This window comes from Ammospiza nelsoni, chromosome 9 (genome assembly GCF_027579445.1).
Source record: "Ammospiza nelsoni isolate bAmmNel1 chromosome 9, bAmmNel1.pri, whole genome shotgun sequence".
In the NCBI taxonomy this organism is placed as follows: domain Eukaryota; kingdom Metazoa; phylum Chordata; class Aves; order Passeriformes; family Passerellidae; genus Ammospiza; species Ammospiza nelsoni.
In genome coordinates, this window is record NC_080641.1 from 3,302,774 (window position 1) to 3,314,515 (window position 11,742).

General features: G+C 50.5%; 1 protein-coding gene across 1 annotated transcript; it reads left to right on the top strand.

The window, feature by feature from the left end:
- The first annotated feature begins 4,809 nt into the window (after window positions 1–4,809).
- Window positions 4,810–5,742, top strand: LOC132076967 (olfactory receptor 14J1-like). The gene has a single exon (XM_059478401.1). The coding sequence runs from the start codon at window positions 4,810–4,812 to the stop codon at window positions 5,740–5,742; it is 933 nt and encodes a 310-aa protein (XP_059334384.1).
- Window positions 5,743–11,742: the final 6,000 nt, after the last annotated feature.

Here is an 11,742-nt window from a genome sequence, read left to right on the forward strand (position 1 = left end):
AGAAGGGATTGTGAACTTCTTCTTCAGTGAGATTTGATAAAACTCGAGTCTCATTTCAGTGTTGCGGCTGACCCACAGGGGTACAGCTTCCAGTGGTGTCTGACTGGCAGGATCACCACTGGAGAAACTCACAGGGACCTCAATGAATCAGGTCCCTGTTTGGGTGCCAGGTGTAGTGTTGTGGCACTACTGAGGCTCTTGGAGTGTCCAGCACTCATGAGCCCAAAGCTCACTGCTACCTTAGAAAGCCGAGAGAATAGGCAGGATGGGTCTTCATATGATCTCCTGCAAAGTGGGTTTATTGGTACAGGAACAGGGTACACAGCTGAACAGGCCCCAGGGACGAAGACAGAATGTAGGCTGAGGGAAAAGGGCCTTATATGGGGTAGTGAGGGTGGAGCTGAGGGTCAGGGCACAATGGATATGGGGGAAAATGGTGCAGAGGAGAGGTCAGAGGTCAGGTCAACCAATAGGGAAACAAGGGTGAAGGAACACAGCAAACTAGGGCCAATGGAGGGACAGAGAGAAAAGAGCATTCTAGGGCTAAACAAATGTAGGCAATAGGAGTTGAACTAGGGTAATTAGGCCAATGGGCCAATGGGGTAACATAACGTGACATAGATCATATGTCTGCAAAGATCTATGGGAGAAGAAAGTGTCTCACCCTAACCTGAAAGCCTATTCCTCTTATCTGGAACCAGTTCTCCATGTTTGGAAGATTGAGACTCTGATGGCAGGGCTCTGGGCCTCCACACATCCTCACAGCTGGCCCAGGGCAGGTCTGGAGTGGTCTTGGTGGCAGATTGGACTTGGCACAAACTTGAGGAGGGAGTCTGTTTTCAACAGGGAGCTTAGGAGTTTCAGATTACTAAAATAAATAAAGAAAACCCCCTCTTTGCCTGGCTGCAGCCAGTTCTCCAAGCTAAGCTGACCCCAGGTGAGTGAGGAGAGACAGGACTGGTTTGGAAATGTCGAGCAAGGCTCTCCACACTGGGTCAGATCTCAAGACACAGCTTCTCAGAGCAGGCCAGACCTCCTTAGGAAAGCCCCTGGGTCTATCAGTCACAGAATGCTGCTAGCATTTCTTCTCTAAAGAGAACATACACCCTTAAAACAGGAATGTGGATTTATTAGAAGCTATTTGAAATATTTCTCTGTAACAATAGAAAAAGAACTTCCTAGTGAACTGCACTACAGTTGAGGGAAATCAAAGCAAAACCATGATTTGTCAGGAGTGCTTGATCATAATGAGCCCCATGGTGCATTAGGAGCTGAGCCCTGGAACCTCAGGGCCTGAGAGGAGATTGCACAAACCTTTCCAGGAGTCAAAGATGGACAAAAACCCCAAAGTTTCTTGAGGCATGAATGGGTCCCTCTGAGGTCCATCCCCAACACAGGCTCCTCATGGACTCCTTGGAGAAGAGAATTGGAGGCCAGGATTGCATGAAATCCTCTAAGAGACTCTGTGCAGAAAGGAAAATCCAAAGTACTTAAAAACCTTGAGTATCTCAAAGTATTAATGAGCACTACTGGGTGTCAGTACAAAGCTCTCAAGGGACTCATTAAAGAAGAAAATTGGGGCCATGATTGCACAAAACTCTCACAGAGTTTGTATCAAAAGGGAAACACCAAGTACCTTAAAAAATCTGAAGTACCCTGAAGTATTAATGAGCCCCACTGAGTTTTGTTACTGACAAAGCCTCTCCAGGGACTAATTACAGCAGATAATTGGAGGCTGTAACTGCACAAACCTCTCAGAGACTCCAAGGCAAAAGCAAAACCCAAAGTCCTTTGAAAAACCTGCACAGAGGCTCCTGGCCCAGAGGCAGCTCCTGGCAAGGGCAGCGCTGCAGAGAGACGGCTCTGCCCAGGGGCAGCTCCTGTGCACAGCCCAGCAGGGCTGGGGCACTGCCTGCAGCCCCCCTGTGCACAGCACAGGGGCACACAGGGGTTAAACTCAGCCTGGGCTGGGAGCACAGAGCAGAGCTCACCCAGGGCTCACTAGAGCAGAAATCAGCCCAGGTTTGAAACAGTCATTCCCTGGCTGTGGGAAGAGAAGCTGCAGTTCCTGCAGGGATCTCCTGGAGCTGGCACATCCCACGGCTTTTAGGACCTTTCAGGAGGACTCTCAGAGCTGCTCCAGGGCAGGGCTGTGGCCCTAGGGCAGGGCTGGCTTTCCCTGCTGCCCCAGCCCAGGCACAGCCCAAGGCAGCTCCTGTTGCCAGGCTCTGCTGCAGGGCTGAGCAGCCGGGGCTGCAGCCAGGGGTGCCCAGGGCTGTCCTGCAGAGCAGGGTCCTGCAGCCCAGGGCGCTGTGCTGGGGCAGGGACTCTGCTGCCTGCCAGGGACAGCTCTCAGCCAGCCCTGGCAGCTGCTCCCAGCACCGGGGAGAAGCTCTGGGGGGAAGGAGCCACCTTGAGCAAGGCAGGGGCTGCTGATGAGAGGGGCTGGGTGGGGCAGGGCTGCTCCCAGCTCCAGACCAGCCTGGGTACATCTCCAGAAGACACTTCCCAAAGAAGGTAAGCCTGGGATTGCTGTAAAGATCAGGAGCTTTCCTGAGAGTGTTTCAATTTTCTTCTTGGAGAAGGATGGGAAATTTGGGGTGATGACAAAAAGATTTTTGCTTTTTATACATTTTGAATGTATTCATAGTTCTGTAAATTACTATTATATAGTTATAAAACTATAATCCTTACTCTAGTAAACTCTTAACCAACTCTGTTAAATCACTATTATATACTTATATAACCATAATCCTTAATTACCATTAGTATGTTTCCTAACCTTTCTCTTAGATTTTAGAAAAATAGACATTTTAGACTGTCTAAATATATTCCTGAAATACTGTGTAGTCTTATTATCAGGAAGAGGATCTATAGGAGCATTTTTTTAATTGACCAGAATGTGAGCAGTCACAACAAATATTTTTGGCAAAGAAGCCTTTGGACCTAATCCAACAGGTTGTACCAGGGGTGTGTAACTAGGGAAACTGAATCTCCTATTAGATGTTACTGTTAAATTTTCTTTATCAATCAACCTTAATAAAGTGTGTAAATCAGGGCCCAGGTGTGCCCCATCCCCACTGCGATGCCTGGAAGCTTCCAATAAATGTGTGGTTTTTACTTTACTGTTCTAACACTGTTGCAAGTGGGTTTTTTTTCTCTTTGGGTTATGGACAACAGAGTGATGAGAGAAGCAGAACAGGAATTATAATCCCAGATTCACAGAACATTCTGAGTTGAAAGGGACACACAGGATCATCAAAGGAATGTTTGGACATTTACACAGACTCCAGAACTGTAACTTTGGGTGGTCAGTCTCTCTGCTGGGAGCCTCCCAAAGGGCCCTCAGCCACTCCTCAGCCCTGGGCAGCAGCAGCATCACCTCTGCAGGGCCCAGCAGGGCACTCCTGAGCTGCCCTTGCCCAGCTGCATACAGAGCCTGCCCCAGCCAGGGCCCTGCACACAGGCAGGTTTCTGTAGGGCCCCGGCCAGGGCACACGGGCTGGGATGGGCTCTGTGAGCACTGGCAGGGACAAGGCTCCTCTCAAGAGGGAATGTCCAGGCCCAGGGAGATGCTCAGGGAAGGAGAGGGGGCTGAAGAGAGCAGTGCTGGGGCAGGATGAGGGGCACTGTTGGTGTGTGGGAGGTGCCAGGCACAGCTGGGCACGGGAACACTGTCCTGAGTGCCCGGCTGTCTCTGCCCTGCCCTCTCAGGCACAGCACCACAACATCTTCTCTTGGTTCTGCCCTGCCCTGATATTGTCACTGTTATCTGCTGCTCTCAGGGAGGTTCTGGCATTTGCATCAGCTGAGTCAGGCACTGCCCTTGGCATTCCTGCCAGGCAGGGCTGTCCATGGGAATGGGGTGTCCAAGCTTCCCTGGCACCTGTGAGGCTGTGGACAAAGCAGTCCATGGGAAAGGGGAATGAGCTGAGCCCCCTCCCTGAGATCCCACCATGGGCACAGCCAGGGATCTCCTTGCTGTGCCCTTCCAAGCTCTGAGCTGCCCTCCTGGGTGCAAATCTGTGCCAGAGCCTCTGGGACTTCCCTGAATGTCCCATGGGGAACTGCAGAGGTGCCAGAGCTGAGGAAATACTGCTGGGTTTGCCAAGGGAGCCGTGAGTGTCCTTGGCACAAAGGGGTGCTGAGACCTTTCCCAGAGACCTTGAGAGAGGGTGAGACATTCAGGGATCCCTCTGCTCTGGGCAGGGTCTGGTTTATCCCAGGGTGATCCAGGAGTGTGATTGTGCTCTGATTGCAGCCAAAGGTGCAAAGGCAGTTGGGAACAAGCCCATCCATCCCCTCACCTTCCCTCAGCCACAGGGAATCCTTTGCCTCTCCCATCTCTCAGTGGCAAACTCTGAGTGCAGCAGGAATGCTGGGGATTTCTGACCTCAGAGAGCCAGAAATTATGTGTGGGGAGGAAAACAATTCCTAAAAAAACCTTCTGCTATTCATATCTTATGGGACTGTGAATGCAGATGCTACCAAGCCTGTCTGCTTTAGAAGCTATTCCCCTGTCAAATCTTGAACATCCAGCCTTGTCCCTCTGCCACATGGCCACAAACCCAGGGCACTGGGGCAGAGATGGCTCCTCGAGAGCCCCCAAGCACAGGCCTGGCTGCTCCTGGCACACTCAGCCAGCACAACTGGAGCTCAGGCAGGGACCTGGGTGAAGGTTTTCCCAGAGCAGGAACAAGGCTACAGGGACAGTCTGCGGGGAATGGCCCAGGCTTGGCTCAAAGCAGCCCCTCCTGACTTGTCACTGTCCTTTCTCCATTATCAGATCCCCAAGTGCAGCCCCAGCAAATGTCCAACAGCAGCTCCATCAGCCACTTCCTCCTGCTGGCATTGACAGACACACGGCAGCTGCAGCTCCTGCACTTCTGCCTCTTGCTGGGCATCTCCCTGGCTGCCCTCCTGGGCAACGGCCTCATCATCAGCGCCGTAGCCTGTGGCCACCACCTGCACACGCCCCTGTTCTTCTTCCTGCTCAACCTGGCCCTCAGCGACCTGGGCTCCATCTGCACCACTGTCCCCAAAGCCATGCACAATTCCCTCTGGGACACCAGGAACATCTCCTACACAGGATGTGCTGCTCAGCTCTTTTTCTTTCTGTTCTTCATCTCAGCAGAGCTTTTCCTCCTGACCATCACGTGCTACGACCGCTATGTGTCCATCTGCAAACCCCTGCACTACGGGACCCTCCTGGGCAGCAGAGCTTGTGCCCACATGGCAGCAGCTGCCTGGGCCAGTGCCTTTCTCTACTCACTGCTGCACACAGCCAATACATTTTCTGTGCCCCTGTGCCATGGCAATGTCCTGGGCCAGTTCTTCTGTGAAATTCCCCAGATCCTCAAGCTTTCCTGCTACAAATCCTATCTCAGGGAATTTGGGCTCATTGCAGTTAGTGTCTTTTTTGGTTTTGGCTTTTTTGTGTTCATTGTTTTCTCCTATGTGCAGATCTTCAGGGTTGTGCTGAGGATCCCCTCTGAGCAGGGGCGGCACAAAGCCTTTTCCACCTGCCTCCCTCACCTGGCTGTGGTCTCTCTGTTCCTCAGCACTGGCACATTTGCACATCTGAAGCCCCCCTCCATGTCCTCCCTATCCCTGGATCTGGCCCTGTCAGTTCTGTACTCAGTGGTGCCTCCAGCCCTGAACCTCTTCATCTACAGCCTGAGGAACCAGGAGCTCAAGGCTGCAGTGAGGAGACTGATCACTGGATGGTTCCAGGAACATTAAACTGCTGGCCAATTTCTGCCAATCACTTGTACTAAAAGACATCTTTCATACTTCTTGTTGCTTTGGTTGTGGTTTGTTCTTTTTTCCTTTGTATTAGTTTTTCGTATTGTCCACAAAGAAATGTCAATGTTTGTGCCATTTCTCATTTTGTTTCTCTCCAACTTCCATGTGGCCAGAGACTGTGTCAATGAGGGGCTGCACTCCTGGTGGCTTTAAAGGAGCTAAAGGATCTCCCAGCAAAGTTTTTTCCAGAGATGCCCTTTTGTTGCGTTCCCTGGAGCTGCAGCAGCAATATCTGTGTGCAGAGCAGGGGGCAGATCAGTGCTGAGTACATCAGCTTTGGTCCTGCTGGCCACACCATTCCTGATCCAGGCCAGGAGCCATTGGCCTTCTTGCCCACCTGGGCACACTGCTGGCTCATGTCCAGCCTGCTGTCCATCAGTCCCTGCAGGTCCCTTTCTGCCTGGCTGCTCTCCAGCCACTCTGTCCCCAGCCTGTAGCACTGCAGGGGTTGTTGTGGCCAAAGTGCAGGACCCAGCCCTTGGACTTTTTAAACCTCACCTTGTTGGATTCATCCCGTGGATCCAGCCTGTCCAGGTCCCTGTGCAGAGCCTTCCTATGCTTCCACAGAATCAACACTCAGATCCAGCTTGGTGTCATCTGCAAAGATGTCCTTGGTTTCGTTGGGGCCCCTCAGTGTCACAATGGCCTCCTTGTTACACCAGGCCCTGCACTGTCACACTGGTCTCCTTGGTTCCATGAGACCATGTGTCGCAGACATTTCTCCACAGAAATCCTCTCTTTCAGATTTCTGCGTCTTCGGGAGGCCAGAGGCCCCCGAAGAGAAGGTAAACAATTATTATCAGCTGCTGGGGAATGCAACAGGAACACCTTGATTAGCTAATTTTCTGTGTTTATAATTAAGAGCCAATCACCAGTGCAAGCCAGGGGACTGAGTCCTTGGCCACAGCTTTGTTGTGGATTCTTTTCTATCTATTCTTAGCTTAGCTAGCAGCTCTGCAAACCTCTCTCTATATTCTTATTAGTATAACTATAATGTATTTTATCATATATTAATAAATTCAGCCTTCTGATTCAAGAAACAAGATTCACCGTCTCTCTCTCACCAGCTGCGCCCACTCAGGTCGCAGTAATAACCATGCAGAGCAACAATGGTGTCCTTGGTTCCATTGGGCCCCAAAATGTGACAGTTGACCCCTCGGTTCTGTGGGGATTCACAGTGTCACAATGTTCTCGTTGGTGCTGCAGTTTCACAGTGGCCCCTTCGTTCCATGGGGCCTCAGAGTGTCACAATGGCCCCATGGTTACATGAGGTCCCACACTGTCACCATGGTCTGTGGGGTTCCACAAGTCACTTCAGCATCACAATGGACTCTTGATTCCATCCCGCAGTGTCAGAACAGCCCCTCGGCTCCTCTGGGCCCTGGAGTCTCCCAATGGTCTCCTTGGTTTTGCAGTGTCAAAATGGTGAAACCCCTTGGTTACATGAGGCCCTGCAGTGTCACAATGGCCTCTGTGGTTCCACGAGGACCCAGAGTGTCACAGTGCACTCCCTGGTTCCATTTGGCCCCACAGCACCACATTGGACCCCTGGTTCTCTGGGGCTGCATGGTGTCACCATGGTCCAATTAGTTCCATGAGGCCCTGCAGTGTCACAATGGCCCCAGAGTGTCCCAATCATCACAGAATGACAGAATCAAATAGGCTGGAAAAGACCTTTGGGATCATCAAGTCCAACCAATGCCCTCATACTGCCTTGTCACCCAGACCATGCCACTAAGTGCCACTGGAGAGGGACCGTGACTCTGCCACCTCTCCCCTGGCCATCCCATTCCAATGCCCACTCACCCTTTCTGTGAAGAACTTCCTATTCTCCAGCCTGAACCTCCCCTGGTGCAGCTTAAGGCTGTGTCTTCTTGTCCTGCCCTCCAGCAGATCCACACTCACACCCAGCTTGGTGCCATCTGCAATTTTTGAATGGTGGACTCGATCCCCTCACCCAGATCACCAGTGAAGATATTAAACAGGACTGGGCCCAACACAGATCCCTGGGGGACAGCACCAGTGCCTGGACACCAGCTGGGTGCAGCACCATCCCCACCACTCTCTGGGACCAGCCTCCAGCCAGCTCTTTACCCTGGGAAGGGTGAACATGTCCAAGCCATGGGCTGCAGTTTTTCCAGGGAATTCTGTGGCTCATGGTTTTAAAGACTTTGAAGTCCAGGCACACAACACCCACAGCCTTTCCTGCATCCACAGGCGGGTCACCTGGTCATAAAAGGAGACCAGGTTGGTCAGGCAGGACCTGCCACCCCTAAATCCACGCTGGCTGTCTCTGATCCCTCAGCCATCCTGTGGGTGCCCTGTGATGGCACTCAAGGTGATCTGTTCCATAACCTTGCTGGGCACCCAGGTCAGGCTGGCAGGCCTGGAGTTCCCCAACTCCTCCTTCCAGTCCTTCTTGGGGATGGGCTCACACTGGCACCTCCAGTCCTCTGGAACCTCCCTGCTGAGCCAGGACTGATGGTAAATGATGGAGAGCAGCTTGGGGAGCTCATCCACCAGCTTCCTCATCTCCCTGGGATGGATCCCATCTGATCCCACACACCTGTGAGCATCTGAGTGGCTCAGCAGGTCAGCAACTGCTTCCTCCTGGATTACAGGGGGCTGTTCTGCTCCCTGTGCCCATCCACCAGCTCAGGAGAACACTACTCCTGAGGGCAACCTGTCCTAATATTGAAATTTGTGGCAAACAAGGTGTTAAGTAGCTCAATCTTGTCTTTATCTTTAGTTACTGTATTTCCTACTGCATCCAATAAATAGTAGAGGTTCTGTTTGTCTGGTGTTTTGCTATAATTTTATTTATAGAAACATTTCCTATTATTTTTCACAGAAGTGGCCAGGTTAAGCTCTAGTTGAGCTTTCACCTCCTTCCTTTTCTTTTTGCATAACTTAACAACATTCTTAAACACTTTCTGAGTTACCTGTTCTTCTCTCCAAAAGTGATGCACCCTCCTTTTACCCCTGAGTTCCCACAAAGGCTCCATGGGCAGCCAGGACAGTCATTTTCCTCACTAGATCATATTTTGCCACACTGACAGAAGCTCCTCCATCCCCTTAAGATTACTTTCATGAAGTGTGTCCATCCTCCCTGGACCCCCTATTTTTTAAGGGCTGTTTCCCTTTAAAGAATCAGTACCTGAATTGGTACTCCCCAAATCTGCATCCTAAATAAGCCAAAGTCTGCCCTTCCTAATTCCAGTGTAGAAGTTTTGTTGCTGCCCCTTCTTCTTTCACAGAACATTGAAAACTTGATTATTTCATGGTCACTGTGCCCGAGGCAGCCTCCGAGCCCCACATCTGCCACCAGCCCTTCTCTGTTTGTGAACAGCAGCAGACAAAGCTTTCCTTGGCAGTGGGAGTGTTACCAAAATTTTGGTAAAACAAAAAACTCCCTAACCCCAATGTAGCATTAAGAAGCAGCATTTTTTATTCAAGTGGATTTATGGGGGCATAGCTCCTCCCAAAGCTGTGTGTACTGAGAACAGGAAAGTTTCTGTTTATTTTCTTATTTAGCACACATATTCATTGACTATTCTGAACTAAACACAAATATGATAATAATTATCCAAAAATCATTAACATATTTTCCCCGCTATTTACCCATGAGTTCTTCTGTCCTGGAGGTCTCTCTGGTGGTCCCTGGTGGTTGTGGACCCCAATGTTCCTGTGGGCCTGGCTGAGCTGGCAGGACACTGAGGCTGCTGAACTTCCAGTTCCCCTTCTCACACAATGGGCATTTTGTGGTCTCCATAGGCCTGGGGTTTGGAGAACAAGCTCCAGGTGTGAGCTCACATGGTGGAGACAATTTATCATCTGATAACATGAGGTCACAGAGTGGGTTATGACATCACAGAGTGGGTTATGTGAGGTCATTGAGAATCTATGACATCACAGACTGTCTCTGTGACATCACAGAGCCAGAAATGACATCACAGGGCAGAGATCTGACATCACGGAGAAGATGATGACATCAGAGATTTGGTAGTGACATTAGAGTCCAGTTCCATGACATTAGAGAATGGGCTGTGACATCACAGAACAGGCTGTGTGACATCCCAGCAGGGCCGTGTCAGGTCACTGGGTTGGTCACTCTGCCCCAGCTCCCCCTCACAGTTTCTCCAAACAAGTCCAATGCTGTTCATGCCCAGCAGGGTCCCTGTCCCCCGGGATCCCCCTGGCCCACCTGGAGCCACAGCCTCCACCAAAGGATGTTCCACAGGATCCACCCCCGAGACTGACAGGGAACAAGGGGCCAGGGCTGTGTGACCAGGACATCAAGGACATGGATTATCCAGGTCACTGTGGCCTGGGTTGGGTTGGCCAGGGCAGGAAAGATGTCTGGCAGCTGGAGCAGGGTCTGGGAAGGGCCTCCAAGGTGGGGCTGGAGCCTTTGGGCTGTGAGCAGAGGCTGAGGGAGCTGGGCTGGTCCAGCCTGTAGCAGGGAAGGCTGAGGGGCTCCTCATCCCAGCCATGCAGTGCCAGCAAGGAGGGGATGGAGAACACAGAGCCAGGCTCTTCACCGGGGGCTGGTGGGAGACAAAAGCCAAAGAGGGGAGATCAGCCAGGACAGGAGGAGATGAAATGAATCAGGCTGGCTTCAGCATTTCCTCAACACCAAGAGCAGCCTGACTCCCTTCTCCATCCACCACTGACAGCTTTGCAAATCAGGATTTGTTGGAGCTGTTCTGTCTTCAGTCCAGGACAAGAATCCTGATACAATACCTTAATTGTGTTTATATCTATCACAGAACCATGTTTGTCAAAAATTAATTGTAGTATGCAAATCAGTTGTGAATGTTGGACTCATCAGACACTGCTGGGACATTCCACATGGCTCAGGGAAGAGTTAGTAATTGTGTGATTGTTATTTTAATTGCATAATTTTTATTAAGTTTTATCCTGTTCAACTGTGGTGTGTTGGGTAGGTCCAGTGTGGGCTGGAGGGAGCTCAGATTTGCACAAGGCTGCTCTGACTGCCAGGGCTTGGATGGGGGAAATGGTGGGGTGGGGGTAGGGACAGAGTCTGATTGATTGTCAGCCATGAAGGGTTTGGTTTTCATGCCCAGTCAAACTGCATGAGGAGGTACTTGGATTCAATGTCAATTGGAGATTGCACATGTCAATGAATTACTAGTAAAAAAAAAAAAAATTACAGGACCTAAAAAAAAAAATTTCTTGCTGTTTTTTTAAATTCAGGGTATGCACATTGAATTGGCTTCTGAAATCTGACTAATCAACCACAAAAGATTTGAACACTTTAATCAAACTATCCCCAGAGGCTTGGCTTGTTAAGGTGTTCTGAATATCAATGAGTCCTGGGACACTGAATTCCTGCACTGAAGAGCTGAAGGCTGAACAAGCCTCTGGAGCAGGAAAATTCAGCAGCAGCCTCCAAGTTGCTGAGGATGTCAGCAGCCCCCACTGAGGCCATCCCTGCCCAGAGACCATGGGGGAATGGGCCGACAAGGAGAGCGTCCCTGGGGCTGGGGCAGCACAACTCAGAGGCACCAGCGGCTCCAGCTGGGAAATGCAGTGTGGAATGTGGCTGGGAAAGCCCTGCCTGGGCTGTGCCAGGCAGGACAGACAAGACCTGACTTCCATCCAGTAGAAAACTCTGTCAAGGAGATATTTAAAAGGAGTTACAATTGTTTGTGTATTCTGAGTTGGACTCCCTGGAAAAATACCAACAAGAGATCCTCAGGAGCTCAAAACACAAAACGGCCTTTACTGGTAACTTTAGAAAATCAGATAATTTTTGGCAAAAGATTTAATATGACATTCAATCAACAAAAATCACTTCTCAAAGCATTGACTTGGCCCATTCAACGTCACAAACTCTAAGCTATTTGAATTTTACATTACTCAAATTTGCAAAAGGACCAAAATAGAAGAAAAGCACAGAAAGAGAGAGAGGCA